The 17,581-nt window shown below is 47.0% G+C and overlaps 1 protein-coding gene across 1 annotated transcript in view; it reads right to left on the bottom strand.

Annotated features, from left to right (window-relative positions):
* Window positions 1-15,969, bottom strand: part of bahcc1a (BAH domain and coiled-coil containing 1a) — a 67,289-nt gene extending 51,320 nt beyond the window's left edge. The window contains exon 1 of the mRNA XM_078284578.1: window positions 15,798-15,969. Coding sequence (XP_078140704.1) covers window positions 15,798-15,969 — 172 coding nt within the window. The remainder of the gene's footprint in view (window positions 1-15,797) is intronic.
* Between the last annotated feature and the right edge of the window lie 1,612 nt (window positions 15,970-17,581).

Here is a 17,581-nt window from a genome sequence, read left to right on the forward strand (position 1 = left end):
ACACACGAATGCCCACACTGTACGCACACACGAACCAACAGAGCAGAGTAGAGGTATTGAGAGTCAAGGCTTGGCCAAGAGGGATCAATACAGTCCTGTATGGCTGACCTACAGGAAGATGGATCCACGTGACATTGCAGATAGGACTTGTTGAGTGCCTCTGCCCTAACATGTCGGAGCGTTAGCCACAACAGTAAAAAATTTGAACACCACCTCAGGCTGCCTCACCATGCATTGTGAAATTAAAACCATATATTTTCCAACCGGCCATGCTCAATAGCACTACTGGCAGTGTTTTGGGTCTGAAATAAAACCCCTATATCCCTGTGTAACCATTAAACTGACTTTGAACAGCGTGCCTATGAGTGCACATGTTGGCTTTTCTTCTTTTTTTTTAATATACGCTTAGCTCCGCCGGCCATAAAACATGTCAGCGCCTATGCGTTGGGCCAGCAAGCCTCAAGTTACGGGACGGGCCCGCCTGACCAGCGAAGTGATTTGGGAATCTGCAGGGAGAAGGCAGGAGTCGTAGTCATATAGAGGCGAAGGGAGGGAGGAAGAGGAAAGGGTAGCACAGAACCCTCAGCTGGGTGTCTTCATAGCCATGGGAGAGCAACAGCTTTCAGCAGGTTATCACGATGTAACCACGAGCCAAGCCCAGCCTCGATCTGGCACAGGCCGTAATAGAGAGAAAAGAGAGAGGTAGACAGGGAAGGGAGGAGGGGAATAAAGAAGAGTTATTAGGGTGATGTGAGGCAATGAGGGGGAGAGGGCCCACTGAAATGTTTTGACATGGAAAAATAGCAAATGTGACAGTGGTACTTAAACATGGGTGGGTTTCCAAAGCCCACCCCCACCCCCTTTCACTATATGCCCTCCCTCCCCTATTCCCTTCCTTCCGTCCGGTTTAACACACAGCCGTACAAGTGATAGCTGTAGCTGGAACGTTCCACAAAGCACTCTTTCAATTTAGCCCGATGGCAGAGCTCGTCTCATGACTCATGACTGTCATGCCGGCCTTCATTCCTTTCCAGGTTGAGCAGTGGGAGCAGAGGCCAGGTCCGTCACCCAGATTACTGAGATCCTAAACACCCCATTATTTTCATGAGCTCACATGAACACCACGCAGTCCGGTAGCAGAGCGTCCCTCTTTGGGACCACAACTGGATTACACCCCTACTATAGTCCTGCATGATCTGTTATGCATTGTTTTCTGCCATATACAAGTCTGCATAAGCAGCAGCATTGACCCGTGGTGCCACGCGACACATTCCCTCATAGCCAGTGTGTGTGTGTGTGTGTATGTGTGTGTGTGCATGTATTAGTGTGTCGGAGAGTGCGGTTTCTATCTCCTTACTGTATTTGTTCTGGCACAGTGTTCTATTGTGGGGCTGGGCTTTGCACTCCTCAGATAAGAGAGCAGTTATGTCAACACTGGGCGCTGTGAAGGAGCCGCCTGGTCGTGTTGACATTCTACAACACTGCTTATTTACTCTGACCACAGAGTTCAGCCATCAGCTGGCCTCTGCAAATGCACTAATGACCAGAGGCCTACTGGGGTGGAGCCCCCTACTGGCTTTGCCTGGTACTGGTTTTCTGCCTCTCGTGAGAAGAAAGATGCGGGGAATGGGGGTAATTAATGGCCCCAAAACCCTCGAGTTTAAAGCAGACCGCTGAAGAATTCTTAGTAAAAAAAAAAAAAAAAAAGGTTGACGAATGGTTCTCACAGCGAACACAACCCTGGTAGACACAGACAGCATGAGTCTGCATATTGAGCCGGGCTGAGCAGCCCTATCAGTAAAAGAGCCAGTGGAGCAATCCATGCATAATTAGGGAAGGGGGGAGGGGGGGGGGGTTAATTGACTTCTTTGAGAAAGATCCTGATTCCTATCAGCCAGTCCCATAATCATGTGAGCCAGGGCTCTCATTACCAGGCCCCCCTCCCTCATTTATCTCTCTTCCCCTCTAACCCCTTCCCCTCTCCCTCCCTCCCTCCCCCCTCTCTCTCTCCTCCCCCGCTTTGAACAAGGGTGAAACCCCAACCGCTCCTGCTGTGTGTTCCGCAGGCCAGGGAGGGGTGAGGCAGATTTATAGCTAGCACCTGAGTGAGTAAGGTGCACATGAGCACATAAACACACTTTTAACACACACACACACACACACACATGCGCACGCACACACACAAACACACACACGTATATGTACACTAACAGACACAAACACATTCACACATACAAAAAATACGCACACACTAAGGCTCCAGACTGCTGAAGTTGACCTGACTGTGACCTCTATGCGGTAATGTACAGTCTAGCAGGTATTAGCAGCAGACTTGTGTACATGTATCGCTGTGGCCACAAATGGTCTCTTCACACACACACACACACACACACACACACACACAAAGTGCTGCACAGAAGATTCAAACCCGATGCTTTTCTATTTCCAACAATAATGCTCAAACCACAGTGCAGCACGAACAGCACCATAACAACAAGCGCTTTGAATTATTTACAGGCAGAAAATATACCCTGCTTAATGACACGCATCCTTACCACAAACAAAATACATTACGCCGGCATGTCAACACCTATGAATATTTACTAAAACATATCCACTAAGACAAGCCTTTTGTTCAACATGGTTTTAACCAGATACAGAAAGAAACCAGCTCCCTCCTGGCTGCTTCCCTGCTCTTCCCTTCCCTTCCCTTCCTTCTTGCTCTCTACTCCTCTCCGTTTTTTTTTTGCTCTTTCGTGGAAGCAGTGCAGCGCAGCGCATGAAAGATTCGGGGGAAAGCTGAATCCCATTGAGGGAGAGAGCGAAGGAGAAAAAAAAGACGAAGTGGAGAAAAGAGATGAAAAGTGACAAATGAGAGATTTCCTTCACAAGCCCATAAATCAGTAGACGCGGGCAGGGGCAATATGAGGCCTCCCTGGAAAAGCCAAACTTTTTTCCTTTCACAGCCAGCACAAACCACCCTCTCTCTTTAGGCACACATGCATACACGCAAACACACACACGCACACACACACACACACAGACACACGCACATACACAAGCATATGTGCATACTCACTCACAAACACATACACACGAACACTCTCTTTCTCTCACATACACACTCTCCCAGATGGCGTGTGCTGGAATGGCATCCTCATTGCTCTCCACCAATCTGGTGGTGGCGCAGCGGCCTGGCTGTCTGGCACAGAAGCAGTCTCGTAAAATCACTTACAGTTAGGAGTGGCGCAGGCTTCAAAGAGGCGCGCCTTCAAACCAGCCCCGTTAAAGGGTCCAAGCACGCGTGCTCAAATAAATCCCGCTCATTCTGTCACATAAAAACACACGGGGTGGGGGTTGAGCAGGTGGGGGGTGGGGGGGACGGTGGGCGGGTGCAGCTGCTACCACAGGTAAGCGGGACGGGATGGAACAGACAGACTGGGGGGAGACGAGCTCTTCAGAGTGTCTGCTACATTCGCACAGCAGGGGGGCCACAGACTGGGAGAGGACGCGGGAGAGCAGAGCGGGGAGGCTCCCCGCTGGGCTTGGAGGTTTCTGCTGGGATGGTGGGGAGCAGGCAAAGAGCTTTAGGGATTGAGCAGCGAGAGCAACTGTCAGCAGCCCTTTTCAGCTCCAGGGCTGAGCATGCGTTTGCGCGAGCGAATGCGGACGGTTGGATGTGAGATTAAAAAGGACTGCCATTAGACGGGACATATGTGTGCTGCGTGCGCGCTGCGGAGGGAAGCCGGTGACCACGGCCTGGTTGGAGAGCTGGGATGGCTCAGTCAGTGCTGAGAAACTTGAGCCCCGTGCAGGACGGTCCCAGAGACTGGTGGATTGATGGAGGTCCAAAAGGACTTAGGATCTGCTTTCATTCTGAATGTTCACCATCTGCTCGGCTGGAAAGAGAGCCCACAGAGCTGGAGAAAACTCTGTCAACTGACAGATGAGACAGTGAACGCAAAAGTGTGTGTGTGTGTGTGTGTGTGTGTGTGTGTGCGTGTGTGTGTGCGTGTATATGTGTGTGTGTGTGTGTGTGTGCGCATACAGTGTGTAAGTATTGATCCTCAAAGCAGCTCCACTTTCTGAAAGAAGATCTGTCAAACATGAGGATACACACACACACTCACACACACATACACACACAGCAAATGGCATTAATGCAATACGGACCTCATAGCATAACTAAAATTCCATCTCTAAAATAACAGGCTGCTGCAGTGCGATCACATGTTCCATTTCATGACATTATAAAGCTGAAGACAACCAGTACGCCTAACCACCCTCTCCTTTCCCTACAGCGGTGTAACGCTACAGTCTACGCCACCTCCAGTCCGACGCCAATGGTAGTGATCCATCCAGTTTCCATGCGTACGGAGAAGACTCTGGTCTGGCAGTGCCCCATCAGCCAGGATGACCACTTCTCTCCTCATACTTCACTGCTCCGTCACACACCAGCCATAAAGGGACAGGTCTTCATCATCACAAGAAAAAACAAACACGTGTCCTGTTTTCTTCCCTATCAACAGCCGGTTTCCACAACACACACAAGTACGGACACGCACACGAGTCCGCACGCGCACAACCAAATCCAATTATATTCCCTCAGCCACCTTGGTCCATCGCTGGCCTCCAGAAGCCCCGCTCCAAGAAGAACGTCTCATAAGACTCATACAATCCCATGAGCGGCCCTTGCAACCCTCCAGCGCGTCTGTGGCCCCTGACTAACCCAGGAAGTAATCAGCAGAGACCCATGTGTGCAAAAGTCATGTTACCTCGTGGAGGCTTCTCTCTGACCTCCCCCCCCCCCCCCCCCCCAACACAGAAACCACAATGATGTCTGTGTTCCCTCTGTCTAGTAAAAAAAAAAGAGAGATAACATGGGCCTAAGGGCCTGATGAAGAAACAGCAGATACACTCCCATAACTGTCATCCCATATGCTGGGAATGTGATGTGATTTACAGCATTTTCCAGCAAAACAGTAAACCACAGCTTCTTGCGAACGGGGGCGTCTGCACACCTGAGAACAAGCTGTTCTCAGGGGCAAAAATGAGTAATGAAAATTACGAGGTGAAAAATGAACACAGCTTCTTAAAATTCTTGCCTGATTATTCATGCAGCACACTCAACAGCGTAATGCTATATAAATCCATCTGCATGCGTTACCATTCTCATTATCGTCACAGATATGATAGCTGATAATCAATGTCATAATTGAAGCAGGTGGATTTACTACATATCCTCCAACGGCCCCATGCAAAAGTGGAGGGGAGAGAGTGATGGATGGAATATAAAACGCCGAGGGCTGAGGTAGAATTAGGCACCTGCATCAGCCCCCCGTCCACCCCCACATGCTGCCCTCTCAGCTGCCTGCCACTCTGTTTCCTCTCTCGCTCCTTTTATACAATCACTCCACCACACAGCTCCTTTGATTGCTCTTTCCCGTGGGCATACACACACACACACACACACACACAACATAAACACACACACACATACACATTTCACCCATACTGTTCAGAGACAGTTGTGCCAGCTGAGTTTTGATTTGGAAAGAAAAGTTGCCTCCACTAGGAATAATGACAAGCACTTAAGGACCGAACAGTGCACAGTAACCACATGGAAAACACACACACACACACACACATGCGCATGCACACACACACACGCACTCACACACATGTTGTACATGCAAGAACACAAGCACATACACATACACACACAAAAGCACCTGCACACATACACACACACACACACACGCAAGCACACTCAAGGACCAAGCAAAGCGCAGTTACCACATGGAAAGCACACACACATGTGCACACACGCACACACACACACACATGCAAGCACACACACACACTAAAATGCATAATGCGCAAACACATGCAAAAGGCACAGATAACCACTCTTAAAAGCATGTTAAAACACAAACAAAGATGCACACTGGCAGCCACCCACCCCCACACACACGCACACGCACACACACACACACACATGCATCCACACACCCTCCCATTATGCAGTATAACCAAAAGGCATTCAGCCATTTCAGCAGCATTCTGAGAGCCAGCCAAGTGAGAGGTCTGTCAGTGCATTAGCCAGCATGTAATCATAGCCCAACCTCACTGCAATTAGGAGTGGTTCTAATTCTTCACTGGAAACACTGCCTTCTCCCACCACTAATAGTTTACTTTACTCCAACAGCTGACAGACCCAACCCTGCCTCCCCTCCTCCTTGTGTTCCTACACACACACACACACACACACACACAGCTGTAGCTCATCTGTCGGTATGGGAGATCAAAATGGATCCCAGGAATAGTCCCCAACCGTGTCCCACTTGTGCCACATCAATCCCACAAGTCTTTAGGCTGTGCCACAGCTCACCTGTGTGCTGGAGCTCTGTGAATACAGGCCTCTCCTCCCCCTCACCGGCCTCCCTCCCCGCAGCCTTCGAGAAAATAATCTCCCGTTTTACAAAACATGACAGAGAGAAATGACGGCGAAATCATGAAACAATTGCAAAAATAAAACCCCGAGTGCTCCTAAAGGCTCTCTGTAGATGAGGCGGGCGTGTGAGGGGAGGGCGGCGAGATAGCGCTGGGGAAACGTTAGCTAATGAAGACTGAGGAAGTGGGAGCGCTCCCTATACTGATGGTATTGCTATTAGCCTGTGAGCCGGTGCACTTGGGTGTCACTTCAAAGCATTCCCCACTATTAATCAGAGGCTATCCAGCCCTCCAGCAAGGGCCCCGCTGGCTGCGCCGCTAACTACCCCCCTCAACATCAACACAATGGAGCCATCATTACGGCCGTTACGCTACGCCTCGGCCAGACAGCGCACCTTTATCTAGGCATATACCTTACATACTCACGGCCAATTAATTTGCCTGCCATGTCTCAGAATAAAGGAGGGGGGGTATTGTGTGTGTGTGTGTGTGTGTGTGTGTGCACTCAAGCACATGTTTCCATATATGCAGTCGTATATATGTGTATTGGTGGGGGTTGGGGCGCACCTGGCTCAGGTTGCATCCAGTGGGCTGTGCATCTGGCCTAGGAGACTCTTTATGAAAGCACCTGCCAGAGGCTGCAACCTGTCTGGCCCAGCCACACAGGCCCTGCCCTGCCCCGATCTGGCTCTCACCTGGCTTCCCCAGGCAGACGGGCAGGCAGGCAGCCTAGCGTCTAAACCCTGACAGCTTCCCCCCTCCAGGCCCCCCTGGATAACAACAGCCACTCAGCTGGATATCAGCCACCAAGCTTGGGGATTAACTACAGCCCTAGCCCTGTCTCTTTAATACTAGATACATTTTATACAACGCTAATCCCCAACATCAACTCTTTCTTCCTTTTGTTTTGACTGTCGTGATGGACAGCACTTTCCACCGGGTCGGAGCGAGGGGCCGCGGGGCAGAGGTGGAGAAATTATTCTCCTTTTATTGGCTTGATTGTCAACTGAACGTATCGGTGAGGCTAATGGGGGAAATACATGGCCTTGCTCACGTCGCTCGCTTCTCGTAAATTTGCACATTCATGTTACATGGGATGAGGATGAGAGGGCTTACGATACAAGACACTCTCCCCCTCCCCCTCCGTCTCCTGTTGTACTGTACTGAGAGCCTGCAGACTGTACCGGCGCTGAGGGGCTGAGATAACTGCTCACCATTGTGAGAAAAGGCTGTCAGAGCTTTGTTTTTTTTATATCCTCCCTCTCTCACTTCTCTTGCTCTCTCTCTCTCTCTCTTGTAAGAATATAAAAAAGCCAGAGCAGTGGTTGCAGAAATAGACCTGTTTCTATAATTAGATGTAAACAGACGAGCCAGACTCTCAAGCTTGCTCTGTCCCACTGGCCCCGCGGCCTCCTGGGAAGCAAGATGAGTGTGTGTGTGTACAGTATGTGTGTGTGTGTGTGTGTGTGTGTGTGTGCACGCGGTATGCAACAGCATGTGTATGACAGTATGTGACAGTGTGTGTCTAGTCTCGCTCTCTCTCTCCCTCTCCCTCCTCTCTCTCTCTCTCTCTCACATACACAGACACACACACAAGCTCGCTCTCTCCCCTCCCCCGCGTACATTGGAGGGTAGGTCAGTGGCCGTGCATGGCATGCCGAGAAAGCTAATGCATGCAGCACCGGCAGACAAACACACATCTGTTGCTGAGGAGCCAGTCATTTGCCCCAGATCCACAGGACACATCAGAGAGAGGAGGCAGTGTAGCCTAGTGGTCACACCAGGCAGAGGGGACAAGGAAACGGCAAAACTGCAGAACGGGGTGGAGAGAGGGCACAGAGGGACGCAGCAGCACTGAGAAACAGAGGGGGACAATGGAGGAGAATGGGGGGAAAGGGGGGAACCGCAGGGAGGAGGGAAGACGGGGCGAGGACAGAGCGACGGATCTTCAAAATGAAAACATGCAGACATGAAAGAATACGTGGTGTAAAACAAGTGATTCACAAAAAAAAACAGCAGAAGAGGGGGGGAGACAACAGGATTTTGTTCTAATCAATGTCAGAGAGCGCACAGGAAATCCATGCAAGAGAGAGATAGAGCAAGAAAGAGAGAGCGAGAGAGAGAGAGAGAGCAACAAGTCCCCTTTGGATTGAGGACTAGGCAGCTGGTTGGATGGTCCCGAGAGACTTATTAAAATGGAATTCCTGATGCTAATCTTTGTTTTCTCACAAAAGGGCTGACACATCCTTGAGAGGCATACTGCATGTATATTTAATGGCAAATCTCTGCATATATTTAGCGGCGCGCCTCATTGTTTGGTGCTGCGTGTCACCACCGCCCGCTGTTCCACTGACAGTCACCGAATCGTGGCCCATTATTTGAGTTTATCTGCTTTCAGCCCTACCCCTACCCCTCCACCAACATACCATCTACATTTATGGATCATAGCCTGCCAGTTGAAAAAGGGAAGCTTAGACAGAATACAGAAAATATACACAAACAATAAACAAACAAGAACAATTAGGAGTCTCTGCACAGGAACAACTGGAGTTACTAGAGTTGTAATAATTGTTCCTCTTTCCAATATTGATCTCATGCATTTGCAGGGTGTTGGTGCTGCAGCAGAAACTTCAGCCTATTGTTTCTAAAGTGTTGTGAAGTAGAGCTGAACAGGCATATTGTACACAAAATCTGTGTCTCTCAAATGGCCAGTTGCCAGATCAATTCTTCTGCCTTCTGACAGCAGAAAAAAAAACACAACCCCCCCAAAAAAAACAGATTGGGATTTTCCAAACAACCGCTCTTAGGAGTGGAGCAAAAGTGTAGCATTAGTGCACTGCTGCTGGTTGCTGTGCATGCAGCAAAAAGTGGGACTGCTACACAAGCTGCATCATCAGCATTAATTCCCATCCTGCTGGAAGCAGAGGAGAAGGAAGCGGCCTGCCAGGACCACTACTGCTAGATCCAGCAGGGACAGACACAGACGTTACAGGGTTAACAATGCACCTGTCTAGGCCTCACAGCCAACCACAGGGTGCCTCTGCTCTAGTGGGGGGTGTCTGGAGAACCCAGCCCGGCACACACACACACACACACACACACACACACACAAGCGCGCTTACACACACCCAAACACACAAATACGCAGACACACACATACGCACTTACGCGCATATGCACACATTGCCATTGACCAGAAATCTGCTAACAACAATAGGACAACGGCCCTTTTTGTTCTTTTCGCTGAACGATTACAATAATAAAATTGAAATTAAAAAAACAAGTAATCTGGATTTTCTGCTTGAGCCGTTAATAATGTCTAACAGCTGTCACATGCAATACGGCCATGCGCCGAGGTGGGCCTGGGGCTGCCTGATGAGAAGCAGCCTGATACTGGGAGAGGGAGGGAGGACGAGGGGGAAGGGAGACAGAGAGAGAGAGAGAGAGAGAGCAAGACAGAGGGAGATCCAAATTACACACAAAACAGCAATTGTTGACTTTGGACAAATCTATCAGTCTATTCAATCTCACAACAATATCATTTCTATCCAGCTATTTTTTTTTTTTTTGTTGTTGTTCTTCATGGGAAGTGAACAAAAGACATTCAGAGCCTTTTTGGATTCTTAATGCAACTTCTCACTTCCTCGTGTCGGGTGTAAAAATAGACGGGAAGGTTTTGAAATCCAATGCCCTGAAATCCGATACAGGAAGGTATTACCCTGCCTGCCGCTCTCACCCGTGGGTCTCCTTTGTGTTTGTCCTGTGTACCCGCCCCATGCTCGAGGCGAAGGCTCCGTGGCACCGCGCCACACGGTGTAGGGTGGGTGGCGGTCTGTTTGAAGAGCCTGTCTCTGAGGCAGCATGGCCACTCTCTAGCCAAAACGCTCGCGCAAAGCCAAACCCCTGCTCCATTCGCGCGGCCTAAGCCTTCACTCTCTCTGTGGACGGATTTGCTGATGAGCCAAACTTCATACAAAGAAGTACGGCAAAGTAATGGAACTTGCTAAATTATTTCTCTGACATCAAATCAGTCACTTCGGTTACCCGGGTGTAATAAATTCCAGATGCTGTTAGTTATTTTTGATGACTGGTTATTGGACGCCTGGTATAATAGCACAATAGTGACACTAAATATGCAGGGAAAGTCTAGGGCTTGCCAGAGTCTTAATGATAGGGATGCCAGTCTCTCTGAATCCACCCAAGGCATGGTTACAGACAGGGAATGACCGTCTCCTGTGACTCTATGGTAATGGTGATAGCGCACGTTATCCATGCTAGCAGAAGTATTTGCGAGTACGTACGGGACTTACCCTTCCAAAGACAGTCGACTGCCCCCGCAAGTCATTTGGGTTTCCAGTGGTAGTGTCGGGAGAAGGTGACAGATGGTGGCAGCACCCAGCCAGGTGCTATTTCAGCCAGGTGTAGGATGCCAAGCAACACCTCCACTATTCAGGGAGACTCCTGTGACATCATGTCTGAACCATGTCATCTCACAACAATCCACAAACAAGTCCAACAACAGGCCGAGGCTCTCACTCTGTTTCGCAGAGCGAGAGAGAGAGGGAGGAGGGGGAGGAAGGGGAGGAAGGGGACACACGAGGCCCGAGCCAAATGGAACTTGGCCTAAGACCCACGTTCTGTCACTGCACTTCCACCACAGTGGCTCCCTGAAACAAGTCGCTTTTTAATGTCATATTTAAGACGGGTTATGTGTGGGTTATTTAAGATGTCAGTTTGCCTTTTTTGCTCAGACCTCAAAGGTAAGGCTTGGATTTTCCTCGCCAAATCCAAAAATTGTTACTGATTTAGAGAGAGAACTGGCACAGGCTTTCAGTGGGCTAGGTGCTGCTAAATAATTATACTGAGGTGCAGCAGACTCTCGCCGCTGCTCTTGTCTGGGTCAACGAGGATGGGGGTAGGTAAAGGCGAAGGAGAGCAGGGCAAGAACTGTGAGTGCTCACAACAACACAAGAGTTACAAGGCCAAGAAGAAGCCTCCCTTCCCACAAAACAACCTTCACCCACTCACTGAGGTTTATTCTTTTAAAGACTTGGTTGTAACCAGGCTTTCCTAACTCCACCAAACACCTGTGTTTGTCTTTGAAGCGTCTTCCCAACAACCACAGGCCCATGGGATATTCCAGCAATGAGGCATTCAATAAAAGTCATAGTAAAGTTATTTATTCCCCTTTGGAAAAAAAAAAAAAAAAAAAAAAAACTCTGGGGAGAAGGCAGACAGCAGAGCTAACCTTTGAAGGGGGAAGCTGCTCGGATATCCAGCTAGGACATAAAAACCAAGGGAATGACAGGGACATCCTACCAGAAAACAATAAAGGGGGTGGAGGGGACTGTTTTTTATCTTTAACAGCAGCCGTAAAACACACACAAAGCTGGGGTCTGCAACAATGGCCCGGGGCAGGGGAGGGTGGCTGAAACAGAAGTGGCAGGAAGACCACCGCTTCCCAGACACAAGGGTCTTCCTGCTGGAAAGAAAAGAGAGCGAGAAACAGAGGGGAGGAGAGAGAGGACGGCTCATGGAAAGGGAGACAGAGGAGATATGTAAAGGAAGAGGGGGGGGGGGGGGGGGGGGGGGGGCGGGCGAGTGAGCTAAGGTGACATGAATATGACCTTTGATTACATGGGGTGTTTAGAGCAGACCTCAGCCATGGACAGCCCCCGAACCCCCCGCTGTTTTAGCACAGCCACACCTCAGCCACAGCCCGGTGATCAGAACAATATGGCTGAAAGATGAGCCTGCAGCCATAAATGCCAGCAGTAAAGACAGCTCCACTGTGTCTCCTGGTCTGACACTATCAAACGTCTGAATCCCGGCCTGACAGCCAAGCGGCAGGGAAGACTGTCTCCAGCTCTGCACTGGAGCCAGCAGCAGATAAAATTACTATTTCAAAGTCCTTGTAAATGAACTGGCTGAATTAAACCGCATTAGATGAGTTTACATGTCTGTGTCTCGCTGTATCAGTGAGTACACGGAGAGAGAAGTTGCTCCAATGTCACATTCCCAGAGCACAGTGCAAGTACAAACTATAAATCGACCACCTGACATGCATTACAAATGACTGGCTCGTAGTAGGTGAAGATGGACAGAGGCAAATGCACACTGACAGAATCTCTGGCGGAGCTAAGTAACATGGTTCAGTGGGCAAGAAGGTAGGTAGGCTTGGAGTCTGCGTCCGCCGTCTGTCGAAGCCCGATTGCAAACGAACTCACCAGTCTGCGCGAAAGAAAGAAAGGAAATTTCCTCCCGAAAATATGTTGAAATTCTGTAACCCGGCAAGGAACAATGCCAAGGGAGGGTGTTGCAACAGCCGTCACTGTTTTCAGCACCAAGGGTGAAGGGAGCGCTCACAATAAATACCTCTGCAAAGTCAGAGGAGCCCTTTCAAGGAGCCACATCAGAAACCTGCCTCTGAATGCATTTTTACATCAACCCTGAAATATTCATGCTCTTTGTAAAGTATTCATGTGAACCAGTGTGCAAGTTAGTCCCCAGGGGGAAAGTGTAGAGAAACTGAAGGGATTCAACACACTCAGCAAACAACATGCTCAGTTGTGCTAATGTTGCTAGCACACAGGACAGTTGAAGGGACACTAATGATCTGCCCTGTCGAGACTAACAACAGTTGGGGACCGGTTTGGTCAGACAGCCTAAGAGCATTTGACCAATCCAGCTTGTGGCATGTCTGGCCTGTATCGGTTTAGGTTTAACAGAAAGCAAACTGACTGAAAAACACAATTCATCAACAGCGACTTGATAGTATGAACAATGAGCGTGTTGAAAATAAATAATTCCCAAGGAACATTGTTTTGTTTCGTTTTGTTTTTTCACATTTGAAATACAAAATAGAAACAGCTTTGAAAATGTTGAAATAAAGATAAAATTCTGACCTTAATTTTGTTCAAATATATACCTTTTTTTTCTTCTTAAAGTCAAGTTCACTATTCATTTACACACAGTGCTGTTTTGATAGGCTATATTTCCATTTTAAAAGTATATGCCATTTATTTGAGTAATCGTGAATTATGCTTCAAGTCTAATCCACCTATTTGCATTATGACATGCTTGACATTTTCAAACATTATTAAAATAATAAATCATCTATCGCACATCAACAGAACATGACAACAAAACAATTCTAAAGAGGACAAGTGGATTTAGAATGTATTCCTCATGTTAATTCAATGAAACAGCTGTACTGTAAAATCTTAACTCCTTTTCCAAGTCATTGGGAAGATTAGATAGACTATAGTCTCCAGTCACACCCATGTGTTGGTGAAGAGACTGGGGAGAACAATAAACCACCTGTGCTGCTCATTGAACAGTGATGACATTTGGAGGTAGGTCTTCATGTTGGTGTAGGAGCAGCACAGCGCTACAAAAGACGAATGCCATATCTGCTTAGGAAGGCACCTGCACCCTGTAGCCAGCATTAGCCTTCATGCTCTCAACAAAACATGTATAAGAAAAAAATATGTACGCAGGCATTGTGTGTGTGTGTGTGTGTGTGTGTGTGGTGCTTGTGTGTGTGTGTGAGAGAGAGAGAGTGTGTCTGTGAGCGTGTGTGTGTGTGTGTGTGTGCGTGCGTGTGTGTGTGTGTGTGTGCGTGCGTGTGTGTGTGTGTGTGTGTGTGCGTGCGCGAGTGTTGCCAAAAGCAAACATGAATGGTGACATATGAATGGTGAAAAGTGCCCATGAATTATCCTGAATGACTAATTATACCTCATGTTTGGCATGGCTTTGCAATTTTCTGAGGTCTAAGAATTAAAATGTATTCAGAATTTCCAAAAATGGCACTTTTGATTGTGCCTTACCAAAACGTGTCTTTACCAAACCGCCTGCAGCAGATCAGGTGAATGGAATAATTTGGAAAATAAACAGAAAAATAAATAGATATATAGATGGCTGGATAAATAAAATAAATAAATAAATAAAAATATTGGACTCAAAGGACAATAAATTAGAAATACTAGAGGTTAGAGGTTAATTTTGCAAGGTTCTACATTACAATACACACCAACCACCTACACTGACCCCATGAAAAAAAGAATATATATATAGATATATATAGAATTATAGTATATTTTAGCTAAACAGAATATACATAAAATGTGAAATGTAATTGTGAAGGGTTAAAAAACTTTTTTTGAAGAGGGATATAGACAAATGATCCACAGCTGCTGCATTATAAACATGCCTGTTGTGTGCTATGAGAAACTAAACAGGAAACTCTGATAACTATATTACTGTATATTTCTATATTTCGAGAATAAGTTGTCTGGGAAACAAATAATTGATACAATCAATATGTCATTAATGCAACCCCTCATTTAGAACGCTCTTGTTCTAAATGTGGCAGCCAATTTCTTCCAAAATAATTCAGTCATTGTGGATATTATGGATTAGCCTTCTATTCAGCAGTTTGCATGTTGAGCTGTGAATTTGGCTGGCCAATGTCGACACAACCAGTACGTGAATGTGTGCATTCATGTTTGTAAACGTGCACATTTGCATGGAGGTAAGATACCCAAGTCACTTGTTAAACCTGATGCATGCACTGTGAACACATTTGCACCCCGACACTTCGATGCCCAATATAGAAGGAGGATTTTCTGGTATTTCACAAGCCAACAGCTCTTCCCATCCGCCTCCATAACCCCGGCCAGTTCATCCAGGCCGTACCTTCGCTTGCATACGGCTCAGAGTATGGCCCAGGGTTTTGGCCAGGTGATGGTAACAGCATGACACTCATGAATTTGACATGAAGTGACAAATCTCATTTCAGATTCAGCACCAGAGCCATTGGGAAGCAAGTCAATGTGCTCTGTACAACTTGCTAAGTGCAAACCATGAAAAATTACAATAGATCTAAATGCCATTTAAAAAATACCATGGCATTTACCTGACTTATCAAATATGCAATTTGTTTAATTAAGAGATCGTTATTATCTTTGGGATCTTCAGGCTATAAATGTTGATGATTCAGTTTAATTAAAATTCATGATCGTGTATCCTAAATCAAATTCACCTGATTTATGATTTGACATTTGAATAGTCTAACTGGCCAAAACCCATCTGAGCAACTATTTATTTAAAACATGGACCCCGTCTATTCTGTTTTGTGTAAAAATAATCATCTTTGTGCTGCACCACACATTGTAGGCCATATTATTCACGCTGATAAATGCACAGGCTCAATGGCGCAACATTATGACAAGAGCAATTGAAACAGCAGCCTGTATTCAAATAGCCGAAATATTGCCGTTGTGGGAACAAACTACATTTCAGTACATTCTGTTGTGATAGGAATCCATAGATGTTTGACTGACCTGAGTGGGGAGCCATTGGTATGTGCGAGGGGTAGTATTTCCCCGGCGGGAAGTGACCGGCATGCTGTACAGAGCTGTGGCCTGAGGGAGCGATCCGAGAGGCGGCTCGGTGCACCAAGGCGCCCCGCTCTGAGAGGAGGTGCGCCGGAGCAGCGAAATCCCGTCCTTCCATCCCGAAGAATGTAGAGTAATCCGAAATCCGGATAGGGCAGGCCAGGAAAATCAAATGCAACCCATATAATAATCCTTTCCTGTAGATTTATGTATTGCATTTAGTCGATCGCAGGCTTCTCCAGCCAAAAACGTAGCCCCCAATCATCTTTTCTGTGAAGGAAGAAAATCACAGCAATTGTCATTATCAAGACAAAATGAATAGTCCGGTAAAGAATTAAATGCAGTAAAATACTGAGATTACACTCTAGCGCTACAAATACAAGGGAAAGCAAATCATTAGTCCTTCATGGCCCAATGGGTTTTGTAATATTGCCTATCTTGCTATCTATCAAATCAAGGTTTATTTTGCATAGGCTGCAACCACTGTTTTCTGCGACCTAAAACTGATGCTACAAAATAAGTCCTCGCACATACGCTGATGGAAACGGCCAGCAAGGCTTTCAAAACCCCACTGAGCAAGGCTGAGATTCAGCTCTATTGATCAACGTGGGATATGGGCCTAATATGCATCTTGTGGAGAACAGTCCTTCATATTCCAAAGATACAGGTCACGGGCGGATTTGCACATCTTGGACACTGGTGTATAATCACAATATATTCTCATCCGTTTAAAAATTTCACATCATATTTTATCAAAATAATCAATAGCTCTACCACGTCAGCAGTTGTCAGTTGTCAGTCTTGTGCAAAACCATGGTATTTAACACGCACTATTTTGTGAAATCACAATTGATACAACAATCTAAAGACCTTGGTCACTTCGAGGGGAAAGTGTGTTGGCCTATTTGCACTGAAACATTAGGGTGGGTTCAAATTGTGGAAGCCTACTCAGCCTACATCTCAAGGTGAACACTGCCTTCTCCTGCTCCTCCTATTGTCTCGGGCTGATACAGGCGTTTTTCTGTTGGAAGGTGCCTCCATTCGGGTCCTGGATGAGAGTCTCATTACACCTTGGACTCTTTTCACGGCATAACAATGATATCTTGTTTCTAAATTCACGTGATTGTTATTACCCAAGACATGGCGTTTTTGCACCATCTACAAACTACAAAATAACCCAGTTCCAATAATAAAACTGGCATTTGAAAATTGCATCAACATGCATCGACCGGTTCGCGGACCTATAGGCACAAGGAAGCTATACTGGCAGCTCATAAACGTCAGTTTCGCCACAAATCACAACGCAGAGGGCCTAATCTTTAAAATAAAAATACCATTAGAATGCCTCTCCATAACTGAGATGCATCAGCTCATGAACAAGATGGGCCCTCTCTCTCTCTCTCTCTCTCTCTCTCTCTCTCTCTCTCTCTCTCACTCTCTCTCTCTCATTGTGTGTATGTATGTGTGTGTGCACGCGCGCGTGTGTATGTGTGTGCATGTGAATAACTGCACTCTCACTGTCTTCATCTGCCTTGACCTATTTCAGGTCAGGTAATCAAATAGAGTAGTAAATGCGTTATATGCTACATCCTTTGCGATGCCACAAAAATTGCATTATTAGTCGAAATGAAAAAAAATGCATTTGCACAAATAAAAAAAGGGTATTTTATTGTAAGTATTAATGCTTTTGTCTTCACAACAATTCTCAAATCGTGACAGCTCCATTTTGA

This window comes from Centroberyx gerrardi, chromosome 7 (assembly GCF_048128805.1).
Source record: "Centroberyx gerrardi isolate f3 chromosome 7, fCenGer3.hap1.cur.20231027, whole genome shotgun sequence".
In the NCBI taxonomy this organism is placed as follows: domain Eukaryota; kingdom Metazoa; phylum Chordata; class Actinopteri; order Beryciformes; family Berycidae; genus Centroberyx; species Centroberyx gerrardi.